Source organism: Pelodiscus sinensis, chromosome 1 (genome assembly GCF_052426305.1).
Source record: "Pelodiscus sinensis isolate ZL-2025 chromosome 1, ASM5242630v1, whole genome shotgun sequence".
NCBI classification, from domain to species: domain Eukaryota; kingdom Metazoa; phylum Chordata; order Testudines; family Trionychidae; genus Pelodiscus; species Pelodiscus sinensis.
In genome coordinates this window covers 73,141,054-73,159,803 of record NC_143052.1, presented here as the reverse complement: position 1 = coordinate 73,159,803, position 18,750 = coordinate 73,141,054, and the positions used below count along the sequence as shown (strand labels likewise).

Below are 18,750 nucleotides of genomic sequence, written 5' to 3'. Positions count from 1 at the left end.
CATTCAAGAATCATTAAATTAGCTACCTAAGACAGGCCTACATTAAAAAACAATAAATTTTGACTTCTTTTTTATTTGCCTACTGGTTTCTGAGACTTTAGAGTGCATACACATCATGTTTTCAAGCTTTTATTCATAACCACGATGACTAGAAATATTTTTTTTAATGAAAGCTGAGATTTCCTTGCAATCTCAGGATTCCAGCAACTGGGGCTTTAAGAAAAAACATGAAATATTATGGAGTATTTGGCCCCACCAAATTCACAGCCTTGAAAAACAAAGTCACGGAGTATGAAATCTGGTCTCTTACCATAAAATCTGGTCTTGTGTACTTGTACCCTATACTAAAACTAATCTCTTGGGGGAGACAAGAGTTTCTCACATTAGGAGTCCTGTCCCAAAAGGGAGTGCAGGGAAGTCACAAGGTTATTTGAGGGGGGTTGTATTGCCACCCTTCTGCACTGTCTTCAGGGCTAAGCGGTGGCTGCTGGCCAGGTGCCCAGCTCTTAAGGCAGAGCCCTGCCAGCAGCAGCACAGAAGTAAGTGTAGCAATACCCTTTCATGCCACCCTCTCTTCTGCACTGCTGCTTTCAGAGGTAGGCAGCAGGAAAAGTGGTGACTTCTGACTGAGGGCCCAGATCTGTAGGCAGCAGCACAGAATTAAGGGCGGCAATACCATATCATGTTATCCTTACTTCTGTGCTGCTGCTGGCGGTGGCTCTCCATCGAAAGCTGGACATCAACAGCTCCTACTCTCCAGATGTCCAGCTCTGAAGGTGGCACCAGAAGGAAAGGAAGCAGTACCCTGAAAGCTCCCCACAACTTCTTTTTTGGATGAGGACTCCTACAATTACAACACTGGTGAAACTTCAGATTTAAATATCTTGAAATCATGAAATTTACAATTTAAAAAAATCACCTTGAAATTGTCTAAAATTGACTGTGAATTTGGTAGGGCCCCACATATGAGACTCATGATAAAATCATGGGCGGTATCAACACTGAAAATATGTACTATCCTTACGCCTTTAATTTTCTATAATTAATGGGAATATTACAACTTTTTAATCAATTATTCAGTAATGTTATTGAAGTTAAAATTGAATTCATTCATTTAAAATAAGGAAAAGTACACCCCTGTTATTAAGATTCTCCAGGAAAGACGTTTATAATGATCGCATGTTTTTAATTTTTAAAATTATGTATGTAACATATTTGCATTGTATATGCTGTTTTGGTTTTTTACTTTGTTAATAACGCATATTTCATTTTTTTCTTTAGTGTTGCTAAATACCACCCCCACAGATTATAAGATTTTACATTACAACACCAAATAATTAAATAAAAGGAATGATGCCAGACAATCAAGTACAGGCTGAACCTCTGCAGTCCAGGACTCTCTGGTCCTATAACACCCATGGTCTGGTGGGATCACAGATTTTGTTGGACCAGAGAGCCCCAGTGACAGAGGTTGCCAGCAGTGAAAGTAGAGCCAGCCAGCAGGACAGAACAGTAACAGAACTCACAGGGCAACAGAGTCTGCAGCCAGTGGGGCAGCAAAGCAGGCAGGGCTGCAAAACTGGGGGGAGCTGCAGAACCCACAGCTGGCAGGGCTGCTGGAGCCAACAAGGCAGAAAAGCTGCCAGAGCTGCTGAAGTTCACAGGATCACACAGCCCACAGCTAGTGGGTCACCAGAGCCCAATGGGGGTGCTTGAGCCTGGATGGGCTGTGGAGCTGGCCAAGTTGCTAGAGCCAGTGGGAGCAGGGGTAGCAGAGCCTGGTGGTCAGAGAAAGGAGCCCAGTAGGGAGGCTGGTGAGCTACCCTCTCCCCCATTCCTGGTCTAGCAAACTCCCTTGTCCAAGACCAGACAGGTCCCAAGGGTGCCAGACCATGTAGTAGCTCCTACAGAGCCCTGTGTTATTCAAAGCATGCATGACAAAAACTCATTTACAAAAACGTACTTAGCTAGGTTAACCATTCATGCATGTGCAATGCAACCAACATCCTCTCCAAATGTTGGCATAAAGTACTATAAGTTTTTAGCAAATGACATGTCAGAACCCATACTGCATAATTTCACATTCAATAGTTGACACATTAAGCCAAAATGCCTCAAAGCACTTAGCAAAATTGGGTAAGGATGGGTAGCACAGTATCTCAATAAGTTTAAGTCAATTTTCATGAGTGATTCTGTGCTGTAATCACAAAGTAAGGATGTGTTTCCAAGTCATCTAGAAGCTTCCTATGAAATATTCTGCAAGTCACTTTCTGATCTTAATTTATGTCCATTTGGTAAATCTATCTTTGCATAGGCTAAGGGGAATTTTGTTTTGTGAGATATGCAGGAGGAATTGTTATTTGATCAAATTTTGATACTTTTACTCAACATTCAGAAAGTACCCCCAGCCAGGCTGGAGATTGACAAAGGAAATATTCTTGGTCACCATGTGTTTCCCTTCTGCAATTTCAATGACAGAAAACCAAATCTAGGTTTTCAAATACTGGGAATACCTTAAAAGTTTGCCTATTCCTGCACTTGACAACTGCCCCTTGCATGACCCAATAATGAAATCTACATGTTTCAAAAACTGTGATTTTGTTGAATTTGTTTAATTTTTTTAAAAATCTTTGACACAAGTACTGCATATTGAAGGACCCTCGATAAGCATACAAAGCCCCACTGAGTTCAGTGGGGTCATATGAGCACAAGAGATCTACCTGTGTAGATGACCTCACAAGATCAATACTTTGCATTGTAAGACTATTAGGTTCTTCAGCATGCTTATGCTATGAAGAAATTACAGCCCCTCCAGGATCTCAGTGTTATCATGTTATTACAAACACTTGCTAGACAGTAGAGTTAAGCAAATAATGCACAACAAATAATTTAGCTTCATTTTCTGCAATTTCCTTGAAATTATTCAGAGCTTTTTTCAACCTTGTTTTTAACTTATAGACTGAACAGAGGATGCTTCAAATCTAAACATCTCAACATATGAAATTCAAACTAGGTACTTTGTTGAAACTGAGCAAATCAATCGCAAGGTATAGTTTCTATTTTTTGACTGGATGAGCAAATACTTGCACATGCAAATTTAAAATTTTGTTTCCAGAATACTCACCAATATTATTTTGAAATATGCTTTCTACAAACAACTGTGCTATTAAAACTCTCTCTCATAGGGTTTTTTTTTTTTTGGAAAGCAAACACAAAAGGGATTTCAGAATTGCTAAATTCATTTAAACTCTTAATACATATATTTTACAATTTTCTCTTAAAGTAATCTGTGTCATATTTATAATCTTTGTGATCATGATGAATTAGATTATATACCTGTTTCAACTTGAATATCCATTGTTTGAAATATATTTATAAATTCAAAGTGCAGCTGTTTAAATTCAAACTTAAAAGTATACAAGGTTCCAGGTATCAAATGATCCCACTCTGCAAAGACATCATTTTGTTGCATAATCCGCGAAGTATTATTCAATGAAATTGTAACTGAAAATTCACTGGCTAGTATACTCCAGTTAAAAGATACAGTAGTACTTGTCACAAATGTTTCAATGTAGTTGCCTGAAAGTCCACCTGCCAGAGAAAATAAATGTATATTATGCATCTTTACAATAATTGATTAATTAGTACAAAGGAAAAAATAGAGGTTAATTTTCAAGCACTTTTTAAGAGAAGTGTATTTCAGGAAAGTAAGAGGGATATTGCAATTAAAACTAAAGTATATTTCCTGTGAGACATTATTTCAGTGTACAAATCCATGCATCCTTGCTCTGGAAGTCTGGATGATTTGCTCGTTATGTAAACATAAAATGGGAATAATTACTGTATTCGGTAGAATACAAAAAATTAGAAAGCTTATCAATAAAAAATAGTGTGAGTGTAAAGGTGTAAATTCTGTAATACAATTTGGTTCAATATTCATTAATAGCATATGTTGGCCAGTGCACAAACACACTAGCAGCACAATCCTGCAAAATGCTGACAGCCTATTACAGGGATTCAGGACTGCACGGGTTTAGACCACAGATCTAAGTTTAAATCTTGATCATGGTCTTTCATTTCCAGGTTGGCAAGATGCTGGAACATCCTAGAAGTAAGGCTTCAGAGATCTATTTTTAGAACATTTAAAGAATTTTAGCACCACAAGCCCCATTGATTTTTTTAAATGTTAAAAATCAATGGGACTTTTGCTTCTAAATTCATTGGGACCTTTTCAAAATCTCCCTCTTACACTCAAAAGGTTGCAATCTATTCTTACTACTACTGCTGTTTCTGAAGCCCCAAATGGCTAATATGGAGGGTAACCATGGCCTATAATGAAACTTAAATTAAAGCCCTAAATACTGCAAGCAATGACACTGCTGACTAGAACAGTTTCTTTTAGAGTTCATTAGGGAGACAGTGACAAAAAAAAACAGACAAAAGTTCCATAGTGTTAAGAGCCTCATGATTAGAGCTGAGTGACATTTTTAAACAAATAATATATCCACCAAGAAACTTCAGTTTGACCAAGACTATTTATGAATTCAGGCCAAATGTAACAATTTCAGCCAAGAAAAAAAATTCTTTTTTAAAGTTAAAATGTTGTTTTGACTGTTCTAATGTAAAATGTTTTGACTTTCAACATTGAAATGGCATTTTGTTTACAAATTTAGCTAGTTTTATTTTTTTAAATCAAAACATACCCAAAATCTAAACAAGAAAAAATAATCTGAAATTAGTTTTTAAAGTTCTTAATTTCAGCAAGAAAAATAATAAATGTCTTTTATGAATTGATTCTGATTTTTTTTTCAGTTCAAATGGGAAAAAATCATTTTATCTGTTCAGCTATATTCACCATACCTTAAAATGTATATGCAATTAGAGTGAAATTCAACCCAAGCAGATTCACCATTTACCTCCTATTTTAGGGTTTAAATGAGGTTATCTATTGCCATAATATACAATGCAGGCCCTCACACTAAAACCTACTTTCCTTCCAGGATCTCCAAGAGCTGTATAAATATTAATTATTCAAGATTCACAAAATCCCTATGAAATAAGTATTATCGTATCCAGTTTACAAATGATAACTTGAGGTACAGAAAGATGAGCTGACTTTAATAAAGTCTCAAAGAAAATACAGTCTATGCATACATCTATGTTGAAGGGAAAACCAAGCAGCAGAGCCTGGGATAAAGAAGGTATCTGAGATTACCCAGTTGGCAGGAGGATCTCAAAGCCCAGGCTCCAGCACAAACGGGATGATCTACATTGCTATTTTTAGCTCCATAGTGCAAACCTGAGTTGACCCAGACTCTAGGGCTACGTCTACACTGGCATGATTTTCCGGAAATGCTTTTAACGGAAAAGTTTTCCGTTAAAAGCATTTTCAGAAAAGCGTGTCTAGATTGGCAGGACGCTTTTCCGCAAAAGCACTTTTTGCGGGAAAGCATCTGTGGCCAATCTAGACGCGCTTTTCCGCAAAAAAGCCCCAATCGCCATTTTCGCGATTAGGGCTTTTTTGCGGAAAACAAATCTCTGTTGTCTACACTGGCCCTTTTGCACAAAAGTTTTTCGGAAAAAAGACTTGTGGCTGAATGGGAGCAGCATAGTATTTCCGCAAAAGCACCGACAATCTTAGATCGTCAGTGCTTTTGCGGAAATTCAAGTGGCCGTGTAGACAGCTGGCAAGTTTTTCTGGAAAAGCAGCCGCTTATCTGGAAAAAGTGGCCACTCTAGACACAGCCTAGACTTGTTGCCTCAGAGGGGGATGGTTTGTATTTGTTGTGGGGGTTGGTTGGTGTTTGTTGTTGTTTTGCAGTGTAGCTGTAGCCCAAGGATCAGATTCACTTCCCAAATCTGAGACCTTGCACCACTCAGGCAGCATACAGGCTGAAATCTGACTGTAGCTGGCCTCTGATAATTCCCCCAGTGTCATAATGCCACAAGTAGTCCCTTGCCCCCCATCCCTAACACACAAACTCCTGTGCTAAAAATCCGGCCCAATAGTTCTGGTCCCTAATTTTTCATGATAACCACCAACCAGCGCACGATCACCTTCTCTTCTCCTCCATTCTAGATGAAGGGTTGTCAACATAAAAAAACCAACCCCCAAAACAAGCCAAGTACAATACTGAATTTCAATTTTTACTGTAAATATAACATTACACCTTTAAACTGGTCTAAAATGACAAGATTATCTATAATGTTGCCACTGACCCACTTTATAGTTCATTCCTCCCAGGAAAATACATCTCAGTCACAAGAAAAAAACACACTAAACAAAAAAAATCACAGAAGCACTGTTTCTACACCTTGTTGATTAAACTGATCATTACAATACTCAACAAGTTACTATGAAGATGACCTTCCTTATCCTAGCCACACTGAAGTCCATTGAAAAACGGACATTGACTGTAATGAGGCCAGGAACTCATCTCCTATCTTTAAACTTCAATAACAAAGTTGTCTATTATCAGAGGGGTAGCCGTGCTAGTCTGAATCTGCAAAAGCGACGAGGAGTCCTGTGGCACCTTATAGACTAACTGAAGTGTAGGAGCATAAGCTTTCGTGGCAAAGACCCACTTCGTCAGATGCATGTAGTGGAAAAGTTGTCTATGATGATGCCAAAAGGTGTTTTAAGTTCTGTTACTTACGTGTCTTAAATGACTTTACGCTTAAAATTGTCCCATTTTTTATTGATTCTATTGTGACATCATATTTCTTTCCTTCCTCTAGCAAAATTATGGAATTCAGAGGCTTTAGCACACCTGAAGAAATGTTTTCTGCGATCTGAAATGTAAAAGAATGTACTGATGTAATGAATGTAACGCAAAATTAATAAAAGTCATCTTTAGTATAAAGGGAGTAGATTAATTTTTTAAAAGAATATAAAATATTGTAGTGTATCAAACAATTTTCTCTCAATTCAACCATGTAATACTCAACATTTATAACAAAAATATTTATGGCTGTTTTGAGTCTTTAAAGCACAGCCTTATATTGAGAGGGAAGAGAAGAATGATTTGTATTCTGCCCAGATGAGAGCTCCAAAAGGCATGTTTTTGAAATAGAAATAATGCCTCCTAGACTGAGCACCAGGAAACATAGCAACTGTGCGGTTTTAGAAGACCTTAGTGTCAAATGGCAGCATCAGCCTCACACATCCCTTGATTCAGCAAAGCACTTAGGCATATACAGGTAGTCCCCGAGTTACGCAGATCCGACTTATGTCGGATCCGTAGTTACGAACGGGGATTTCTCGCCCCGGAGAACTAGAGCAGCGGGACGCCTGGTCCTGCCGCCCGCCTTCTCCGGGGCGAGAAAAGCTGCTCCCCATCTCCCTGGTCTGCTGGCGGAGCCAGCAGACCAGGGAGACGGGAGCAAAGCAGCGGAGCACCCGGGGCCGGACCCGCGCCGCTTCCAGATCAGCTGGAAGCGGCGCGGGTCCAGCCGGGTGCTCCGCCGCTCTGTTCAGCGTCTCCCTGTTCTGCAGACCAGGGAGACGCTGAGCAGAGCGGCGGAGCACCCGGGCAGGACCCACAGCGCTTTCAGCTGATCTGGAAGCTGCGGGTCCGCCCGGGTCCTCTGTGGCTTTGCTCAGCGTCTCCCTGGTCTCCAGACCAGGGAGACGCTGAACAAAGCGGTGGAGCACCCGGGGCCGGACCCGCGCCCGCTTCCAGATCAGCTGGAAGCAGCGCGGGTCCTGCCGGGTGCTCCGCAGCCTTGCTCCACGTCTCCCTGGTCTGCTGGGGGGGGACGCAGCTAGTGCCCCCCCAGCAGACCAGGGAGACGTGGAGCAAAGCCGGGCGCCCGTGGTAGAGCAGGTGGGGCACTGCCGGTTGGTCCCGCAGCACCGCTTCTTGGCGCTACTGGACCAACCCGGCAGCCCCCCAGCTGCTCTGCCCCAGGTGTCCTGATTCAGCCACTGCTGAAACTGATCAGCAGCTGAATCAGGACACCTGGGGCAGAGCAGCTGGGGTGCTGCCGGGTTGGTCCAGTAGCTCCGAGGAGCAGCCGCGCTACTGGACCAAGCCAGCAGCACCCGAGCTGCTCTGCCCCAGGCATCCCAAAGTCAGCCACTGCTGAAACTGACAGCGGCTGACTACAGGAAGCCCGAGGCAGAGTTGCTCTTCCCTGGGCTTCCTGGAATCAGCTGCTGATCAGTTTCAGCAGCAGCTGACTTGGGGACGCCTGGTGTTCTTATCTTGAATCTGTATGTAAGTGGAACTGGTGTCCAGATTCAGCAGCTGTTGAAACTGATCAGTTTCAGCAGCGGCTGATGCCAGTTCCGACTTACATACAGATTCAACTTAAGAACAAACCTACAGTCCCTATCTTGTATGTAACCCGGGGACTGCCTGTACTTAATTTTAAGCAACGGTTTAAGTCCATCCCCATTTAGCAAAGCACTTAAATTGCACTATTGAGTCCCATTGGCTTCAATGCAGCTCCACATGGGTACAAAACTGCATTCACATGAAGTCAATTGCAAAATAGGGGACTAATTTTTCTGAACTTTTACTTAATCAGTTGAACTGTGTCACCACTCATCTCTTTTATTAAAGCAGACATAGCTTACTTTTTGATTGAAGCCATCTGTAAACTTGTATGTTACAACATAAAAGTCTGGATTTTCTCCTTTTGGGAACTCAGACCATGTCACCAAAACTGCTTTAGTGGGTGTTTTCACTTGGTCACAATCCAGACTCTTTGAAACCTGCACAAAAGTACACAACATGTATTTCAACAGAAAATGCAGTAGAAGAAAAGCAAATCTGAGGAAATGATTAAATTATGTCTATCCTTACTTGTTCTCTTTACATACTGCCTTACCATTGGATTCTACCAGACCAAAACTACCTATCCAACGGTGAAGTCCTTAAAAGCTCCATAATATTAATAGCTTCTGCAGATGCAGATACAGTACTATTCATTCCCTTCACCTCAGATGTAGTTAAGTAAAATCAGCTGTGGCCCAAACCCACTCCATTGTCAGGAATGTAATCTGTGATTCCAGTAAGGCAGTGGTTCCCAACCTGTGGTTCATGGACCCCCACAGCAAGGGGTCTGTGGAAATGTAAAAGGAATGGGCCCGATCCTTACTTTTCTTTTCCTTTTCTTCTTACCCTTGCAGCCATGCATGACAGGACGCGGCTTACTTTTGATCTTGTCCCTGGATGTTGGGGAGTGTGGGGAAAATGCTTGCATGCTGCGCATGCCTCTCACTCCTGGCTGATGTGTGAGAAGCATGCATGTCATGCAAGCAATTTCCCCTCACTCCCTTAGCATCCAGAAATCAGGATCAAAAGTAAGCTGCATCCCGGTGTGCACCCCTTGTGCTCCGGACACAGCTTATTTTTTATCTTATTCCCCAGACACTAAGGGAGTGAGGGGAAAGAACTTGCATGCTGTGCATGCCTCACACATCAGCCAGGCGTGAGAAGAGTGCATGGCATGCAAGCACTTTTCCCACACTCCCTTAGCGTCTGGAGAACGGGATCAAAAGTAAGCCACATCCTGGCGTGCATGGCTGCTGCCCTGCCCTCCCCGCCCCGGTGCTCCCAAAGTTCCACCCTTGCTCCCTACCTTCCTGAAGTTCTGCCCTTGAATGTCATGAACTATTATACATTTCAATTGATTATCAAGTAACAGAATGTTTGAAAACAGCTATATTGTTTGGGGGGGAGGGGAGGATCCATGAAGTTTTAATAGATTGAAAAAGGATCTGTATGCTTGAAAAGGCTGGAACCTCTGCAGTATGGAAATCATTGTAGGAACTGAGGCAGGGAATGCACTCACAGGTGAGTACCTAACTTCGGTACTCATCTAGGTAATCGTTTTAAAGGGAGGTGAGAGGGAAAGAAAAAGAGGTAGTTTTGCTTTGGAGGAGGGAAGACCCGCCCTCAACAGAAATGTGAAAAGCTGGGCAAAAAAATGAAAAAAAAGTATTTGAAATATACTATGGAATTTGTTAAATAAATTGAGCAGTAAATATAATTATGCCTGCTGTAATAATGAGGGTAGGCCTTACTGCTCCTCTGAACCAGCAATGTGGAGTAGTAGGGTTAATTTCCCTGTGCTCAGGTCAGGGCTGAGAAGAGAGGTCCTTTTCTAGTTTTGCTGATTTTGTTTAAATATGTTTCTTGGGACTTGAGCTCCAAACTAGGGATGTTAAATATCGGTTAACTGAATAGTCGAGTAACCTCATTAATTCTTATCGGTTACTCAACTAGTCTATAGTCCTCAGGAGTGGGTCGGGCAACCAGCAAGGAGCCAGCCTGCCACTAAGGAGTCCCCTGCCACTCTGCACTGCTGCCTCTGTATCAGGGAGCCAATTTAAAAACCAACTCCCCTTAGGGACTGGCTGCTTGTGGCCCCACTCTTCTGCCTCCGATACCAGAACTGAGCTGGGCTGCCTGACTTTTAATACACTTTAAATGCAGTGCTGCAGCAAGGGTAAGTCTCAGACCTAGTGCAAGCCAGAACTGAGCCAGAATGCTGGCCAGCCTGCTAAAAAAATTTACTGGAAAAGGAGTGGAGGGGAAAATGTGTGTTGTCTATAGAATTACCAATAAGCTTTTGCTTATCGGTTAATCGACTACACTATTACATCTCTACTCCAAACCAACCACCCAAATTCCGTGTTTCCCACCCTCAGAACATAGTGCATAGTTTATTCTGCCATTAGTAACCACCCCAGCCTCTGCACATCCAGAAACAAGTGTACATGAAGTAGGGAACTAGCTTACCTCTGCTGATCTCCTCACCCACCCCTACCTGTGCAGAGCTGTTCTTATGATGGAAACTGAATCAGCTTAAGGTGAAAATATTCCTTATTATTGCAATGATACATTTGTTCTTACGGGACTTTGACTACACCAATATAGGAAAAGAAGTCCCTGCTGATTTTGGGTCAGACCTGAAGCCAAAAACATAGGGGTTGGTTTGAGATCTGGGGAACAAATCTAAACCATATGTCTGGAACTCTAAGGAGTTTGGGCCTGAGATGCTAGTCTCCATATTACGTATAATGTAAGTTAGGGTTATTTAAATATTTCAGCATTTTACCTGTTTATGTTTCGATTTACAAATGTATATATACACATCTATTGGTAACAAACCCAAAATGTAGTTCAAAAAAGTCATAGCCTGAACTAGTAGCAACCATTTTACTCTATAATAAAATCTTGATCTAAAATTGCTTATTGTGGTATGTTGTGTTATACTGCAAAGCAATGTATTGTAGTAAAAACTGAAAACAATATATAAAAGGATGAGATTTAAATATTGCTTTGTCCTTTGTGAATATATCGTGAAATGGTACTCAGTTTGTTCTTTTAGGGTAATTTGTTATGTCTAATGCCAAATGGACATGATTATGTCCAATCTTCTAAGATCTAATCATTCACATTTAAAGTATGGCACATGCTTCTTCTTCTTGGAAACCAAGGAATTTCCATGTTAAACTGATATTTGTGTCATAAACAATAGTGCTTAGTGATAAATTAGATATGCTCAGGAAAAGATTAATAGACTTTAAAATTATACTTGTACAGCAAGCTGGAGAACTGCAGAAATTTACACTCTGAAAATAATATTGTGAAACTTCTTCATTCTGAACAGAAAAAAAATCTGCTTTGAAATGCAACAAGCAATTCATACAATTGATAAGATTCCTGGAAATGATAGATTAGCTCTTTCCATTCCAACGTTTGCTCTTGTTTTTGATTTAACAATGTATATTTGTTTATTGCAATTGTAGGAAGCCACCATACAAAACAGAGCACAGTTTCACATAAAAGCCACTAACTGGAAAACCCTACTTAATTCTTCAAATTTACCAATGTATTCAGATATTCTGCCATGCAGAATTTGTGATCATAAAAAAATAAAGGGGACTTCAGCTTATCATTTTCCTTCTACTTCTTTGTCCAAAACTAGTTTCAGAATTTTGAATCTCATTTAGGGCCTTATCCAAAGTATGCTGAAGTCAATGGGAGCCTTTAACCTAACAGCAAATTGTTAGGTGCAGGTCCTTATATTCGGTTTTCACCACCTATCCACTACAGGACCCAATCACGTTTCCATTGAAGTAAAAGGTAACTCTCATTGACTTCAACAGCAGTACAGTGAGAACAAAACAATGGTTTCTATAAATTACAATTTATTGTCATAGTTTTATAATGACTACAAAGAATCTAACCAGTAATTGTAACTTTGCACACTTCAATTAAAATATCTACATATATTCAAAAGAAGGAAAAAAATTCTTACCTGAAATATATATTCTAACAGCAGCAGCAGAAGATTCACTTTGTCCATATGGAAAGTAAGTTCTATAATCCTTGTGTCTATTATGTTTCTGAATCTTAACAGCTTCAAAACAAAATTATGTTGGAATATTTTTAGATAAAATGAGGGGGAAATTAAGATAATGAATGTGCATGTTAACACTTTATATTGATAGAATTGAAGTTCAACAATATTCTAGGTTTACTCTCCTTCACTAAGGGTCTGGCTTTACTATGCTAGTGAACTCAATGGGAGTTTTTATAGACTTCAATGAGCTCTGGATCAGACTCATGTTTCCTACACAGCAAAATTCTCATCTTCAAAATTATGTTTATCTTTTTGCCTACATAATGATTACAGGCTCATACATTCTATTGGATCCATCCAGCACCAGCTGTCATTTGCTTTACTCCCACAAGGGTAATTACAGTGAGTTCACAAGGGTGAGCAGGATTTGGCCCCAGATTTAGGGACTGATCCAAAACCCAATACAAGTCAGTGGCACACTGCAAGAGGTTATTGTGAAAGTCAAGAAAGACAATAACAGGGTTTAAAAAACAACAACATGTGGTCCTGTGGAACCTGAGAGACTAACCAAAATATATCGAGCTTTTGAGGGCAAAACCCACTTCATCAGATGAATTGGAGTGGAAGTATCAGAAACCAAGATTGATTATATTCCATAATGGCTTCCAATTTCTTCTGCCATTAACATCTGCATTTCCACATCAAAAGCTACATATGGGACACATCCAGCCCACTTAATTAGCCTTATTAATACAGGTCCTACAACTGGCAGGTATTTTCTTCTGATGTTATATATCTCTTGGTTTCTGTTATTTCCATCCCAATTTGTCTGATGAAGTGGGGGAGTTTTTTGCTAGTTACTTTTAAATAATTGCTTGTTAGAAGCACTGCACTGCACTCATCTGCACATTCTATCAATACAGGCAATATTTTGTCTCTAAAGTATACATCATAAAATACAAAGTGCACGTTAATAAGCTATGAAAATTTGGGGTGTTTTTACAAAGAAGTTCAACAGCACCAAAATGAACACCATTAACTACAAGATGACTACAGACAACTACAGTAAACAATGTGAAGTAAGCTGTTCATCACAAGAGATCTCATACACAAATGTGTATGTACACAGTTTGTTGGAAAATGCTTTAACAATTTAGAGAAGTATTAATAGAAAATGCTAATTTTATTCTTGAAATATACAGCAGATGTACATCCACATTCAAACACATTAATCCATCCTACGTATTCAAAAGCATTTTAATTCTGCAAGCATCGTTGGGTCAACATGAAAAGCTTAAGTCTGCTCAAAATCTTAGCAACCAAGATGAAAATAAAGAAATGTCACCGTTTTGGCAAGACAATCCTTCATTACTGCAATCCTAAAGTGATTATTCAACACTATGAATTTTAAAATATTTTCCCACCACCACCAAATGACCTTAAATCAGGCCCCAATCTAGGGGGGGGTGTAGGTAGATACCTGATCTGAAGCTGGAGCAGTCCCTGAAACCAATCAGTGCTGGATGAAGGCCATTACTCTGGGGCATGCACAGATTCTGCCAACACAATTCAGCCAGCAGTCCCTCAGGAGACGACAGGTAAGGCCCAGTTCTTATGGCCTTTCCTCAGTCTGCCAGGGTGTTACCAGGTCAGCTGCTGTTACTCAACTGGTTGTGGGTCACTAACTCATGTAGCCCTCCTGCCCAGTCCCCCCAAGCTAAAGCCCCTTAGTGGCACAAGCCAACAGAGTGAGGGAAGAATGAAACACTTTCTTATACAGGAAACATCAATGGAGCCTACATTTCAGCTGCACACCACTCTGGGCCTATTAGGATGTGTAGATTTCAAGCCCTAAAGAGACCAATACGATTAGAGCTGTGTTGGAGGAAGGAAGTTCCATTTCCCGGAGGTTTTATGAGATTCCAAAAATCTGAAGTTGAAATTTGTTCTGAATAGGGATGAAAACGGAACATTTTATCATTTGCCACTAAGGGGAAAAAATCTGGTCATCTGACACTTGGCGCTGGTAAAATTTGGGTTTTGATTTTTTACTTTATTTAATTCTGTATTGTAATATAAAATGGAAAAGAAAAGAAAAGCAACGAAAAGCAAAGCAAAGCAAAGCAAAGAAAAGAAAAGAAAAGCATTTGGAAGAGGAAGGCTTTGGACCGGCCCATCCAGCGACTAGATCTCTTTTTACAGCCCATCGCCCTTTGCAAACCTCCGCACTCAGCACCCGGTACGGAAACCCCCTCTGCAAAGAGCCCGGGGAACCGGGGCAAGACGAGGCAACTGGTGTCTACAGCGGGATGCAGGGTGCAGGGAGGGCCGCCCAAGGAACAGGGAAGGGGCATGAGGAGGCGCCACCCCCTTAGCAATTGCATTTTTGTCGGGGGGACATGGGGAGGGGGCACCTCCCGAGTGCTGCGAGTCACCTCTGGGGGCAGGTGCGGAGCACGGCGCCGGGGTGAGGCGGCCAGCCACGTGCGGAGAGGCCGCGGACCGGCGAGCAGCTTCAGCCGCTGGGGGCGGGGAAGGAGGCAGCTGCCGAGAGCCGAGCCCCCGGGCTCCCAGGCCCTGCTCACGCTCTTCGGCTCCCGGGTCCCAGCGCATCCTCGGCCCCGGCAGGGCGGCGCGCTCCTCGCCCGGCGGCGGCAAGAGGGCGCCGCTGCTGGAGGGGGCGGTGCAGCGAGGAGCGCGCGGGACCCACCTGCCCGGCCGCTGAGCCCCGCTCTCCCCTGCCCGCCTCTGAGCTGCTCCCATCCCCCAATTTGTTCTGCTCCTTCCTGCCCTTCCCCCCTACAGCGCGAGCGGCAGGAGTCGCAGCAAAGCTGGGCTGGCGGGGGGGAGGGGTCTAGCGCCAGAAGCCTCTGCCCCAAGGAGCAGCCAGGGACCGCCCCCATCCAGGTGCATGGCCGCGCTGGTCGGGAGCCTGAGCCCCGGCCACATCCACTCACCTCTGCACATTTCCTCTCTCTCAAAGAGGGACGAGTCACCAGCCTTGCTCCTGCTCTAGCGAGTCTAGTCAGCCGCTTGCTCCCACTCGCGGGTCGGGTCCCGGCTGCTGCGGCGATTTGAGAGCCCTGGGCTAATTAATATGTTGGTATGGAAAGAAAAAAAATGAAGGGTGGACTAGAGCGTGTGCCAGGGAATTACAACCTCACTGTACGTGCCAAGAAACTGGTCTGTTTCTTAATGCTGAAACTAGTGCCAGGGCTTACACATGCTATCAGTATAATTTGCCATTTTTATTCATGTCTCTTGTATTACTAAAGAACCAAAATAGGATTTAGTCACCTGCAACACGGATAATTTCTGAGTAATGTGAATTCAAGAGAGCAGACAGAATGGATGGGCTTTGTTTCCTTTACTTGCAAATAAAAACTCAAGCCCAACAGTGATGTTTTTAGCGATGCAATTGCCAGGGGATCCTACTCAGAGCCAATTGAAATCACTGGCAACATTCCACTGCCTTTCAAGAAGCAGAATGGGGATCTGATTCTCCATATCTATTCAGTCCTGTGCCTCTCTGCTGAGGCAGCTAGCAAAGCAAAAATAAACAAATAATAGCAGGGCTAGGACCACTAACTCATAGCACAAAGATGACTGAAAAGCCCATCAGATAGAAATGACTTTTGGGGACCAGCTGCCTTACAGGATTTGCAGTCCCCTTCCAAAAAGAGAGAGACAGAGAGCGAGAGAGAGAGACAGAGACAGCAAGTGTGTGTGTGTGTGTGAGAGAGAGAGAAGTTGACTAGTGGACTACCCCATAAGCATAAGCGGGGCTGGGGGGACAGGAGCTGGAGCTAGAGGAGCCAGCTTAAAAGCCATTCCTCCCCTCCCCCCGCACACTATTTCCATGGTGCCACTCTCCTGCCACCTTGCTCCCCACTGCCCCTAACAGAGGTAGTGAGGAGGGCATAGTGGAGGCTGCTCCAGCAGCAGCCCCTGGCCGTAGACAGCCCTGGCTGCCGCAAACGGGCTGCTTGACTCGGCACAAGCTGGGACCAAGCAGTCCCAGCTCACACCAGTCAAGGATTCTGTACCTCTGCATTTTAAATGTAGTAGAAGCCTGGCAGCTCTTACTACATTTAAAATGCAGAGCCGCAGCATGGGTGGCTCCTGGAGTCGGCACAAGCCAGGACTGCTCAGTCCCAGCTCCAGCTGGCTCTGGGAGCTATCTCCACTGCAACCCTGCAGAACAGTCCCTTATTGACTAATCGTGTCGTCGATACAAATGTATTGACTACACAATTAGCCAGATAACCACAATTTAATATTGTTAATCATGCAATGAATGTGCATAAGAGAGGTTAATGAAAAATTTGAGTGGAAACAGTGATGTAAAATGATTTTGTTGTAACATACTGAAAAATTATACTGTAATAAAGGTTTTATAGAAATTACCTTCTGGGATCATGACGGGCAGTGCAGTAGCCATGGCCCTGCCTTCCTCAGTCACCTCTGCCTGCTGCTCTATCTGCTCAGTGAGGCCAGCACCAGGAGAGTGTGGTTGGGGATTTCAGCCAGCAAGGCTGGGCCTGGGCCACTCCTCACTGGTGGGGGGGAGGGGTGCTGTTCCCCCAGCCCTGTCATGCTGCCACCAGCTCCATCCAGCCATCCCCAGCAACACAACACTCTCCCATCTCTCTAAAATAGTGGTTCTCAAACTTTTTGGCCCATGGCCCACCTGGCTCAATGCAAACCCTTCAGTGGACCACCAGCTGCTAAAGAAAACTCACTATTAATTACATAATTATGCCCAAGCCATTTTGCCAGTGCTGCAGCTAAGGAGAATGGTTTAATTTAACCAGCAAGAAAGGAAATATTTCTTTAAATTATTAAACAGAGTACGCTCTTTAACTTTCTCATGTTAGTTTATCAAACTTCATTTTAAATAAAGTAAAATATTAATTTATGTTGAACACAAAAGGTTCCCATGTTTTCTTTATTTGTGGCAGGCATGGGGAACCTTTTTTCAGTCAGGGGCCACTGACCCACAGAAAAATCAGTTGGGGAACACACAAGTGAGAAGTAAAAAAAAAAACCCCTCCAAAACCCCAAACCCTCACTGATGTGGCCCCCAGCCAAGACACTTCATTCCTCTGGCACTCCAGCCCCATGGGCAGGGGAGGGGCAGGGAGGATTGAGGTTCAGGGCTTCCTATAGAATCATAGGGTTGGTAGAGACCGCAGAAGGTCATCAGGGTTATCAAGTTCTGGGGTTGGGGCAAAAATGGGGAGTTCAGTGTGTGGAGCAGGACTGCTTACAAGAGGAATTGGGTGGGAGGTGGAGTGCAGGTGAGGGTGAAAATGTGAGGTCTGGATGGGAGGTAGGGTGGAGGAGCAGGTTGGGAATAGGGTGTTGTAGCCAGACATGAACCTCTTGGTTTCCGCCCTCCCCCGCCAAGAGCAAGAGAAAGGCAGTCAGCCTTTGATGCCCTGGGAACGCAGGTGTGCTGCCTGTCCCTGACTCTACCATAAACAGAAACCAGACAGTAAATGGGCTAGCTGACGACCCAGGGCCTCCCGCCATCCTGATGGCTAGTACCAGTAATTGACACGCCTGCACTGTCCCAGGAGAGGAATCTTCGCCCATCACATACCAGAGGTGCCCATTGTCTGCATTTTCCCAGGTGTGAATTATGCTTTGCACCCTTTGTGGGAAACTTGGCATTCAAAGCCATTTTTCCTAATTGGCCACTTGAGACCAGGAAGAAGCCTACGTGACCCAAGGGGTATAAAGAGGGGTTTAGTAGCCCACCCCATTGGAGCTCCAATCATCTACACCTGCTGGCAGGTATTGATTGTCTCCCGAGGTGTGTGGGATACCCAACCTCACCCTACTTCTTCCCGAGGGATTGAGAGAAAGACGCTGGCCATGCCAAGTCTGGAACACAGGGGTGAGAATATATACCTGTGAGGTGTCTATTTTGCATGCATTTAATAAGAGCTCAGAGAACCAAAGGGGTTTCATGGCACCTGTAAGTGACTTATTAGTGTAATTTGTGTCCTGTCCTTTGTAGTGGCTGTGTTATCTGTAACACAGTAGTAGCATTTAACAGCTAAGTTTACCCTTTAACAATAAAATAGTAACTGTTTAAGCTTTAACCTGACTCCTTCAGTTGCTGTAACAGAACCAAGCACAATTTAAAAGAACTTCAGCCGGTCATAAGGGACAGGTATAGGAAGAGCTTGGGCGTTTTGGATCATGTCACTCCCAGCTGACAGATCCGTTGGGGTATCTCTCAGTGTTCCCTAGACTGCCTGCTGCGAAGGGATCCTGTGTCCTAGCAGCTGAAATCTGAGGTGTAATAAGCTCTCCCTGTAAACTTCTTGGAGCGCCTGTCAACCTTCTCCAGGTTGCCCGTTGTGAAGGGACCCCAGTCTCAGCAGTTGAAGTTTCGGGTGTATAACACACACACACACC

The 18,750-nt window shown here is 43.2% G+C and overlaps 1 protein-coding gene across 11 annotated transcripts in view; it reads right to left on the bottom strand.

The window, feature by feature from the left end:
- PTPRQ (protein tyrosine phosphatase receptor type Q) overlaps positions 1 to 15,420 on the bottom strand; it is a 207,932-nt gene extending 192,512 nt beyond the window's left edge. For 4 of the 11 annotated variants that reach the window (XM_089780073.1, XM_075932410.2, XM_014571197.4 and 1 more), the window contains exons 1-4: positions 12,277 to 12,612; positions 8,582 to 8,719; positions 6,657 to 6,792; positions 3,337 to 3,591 (exon numbers count right to left, since the gene is read on the bottom strand). In XM_089780073.1, the coding sequence (XP_089636199.1) occupies positions 3,337 to 3,591; positions 6,657 to 6,792; positions 8,582 to 8,719; positions 12,277 to 12,324 (577 nt within the window). In that variant the 5' untranslated portion in view covers positions 12,325 to 12,612. Of the gene's footprint in view, positions 1 to 3,336; positions 3,592 to 6,656; positions 6,793 to 8,581; positions 8,720 to 12,276; positions 12,635 to 15,278 lie in introns of those variants that run through there. The other 7 variants (XM_075932438.2, XR_012904907.2, XM_075932462.2 and 4 more) reach the window with 7 other exon arrangements.
- Between the last annotated feature and the right edge of the window lie 3,330 nt (positions 15,421 to 18,750).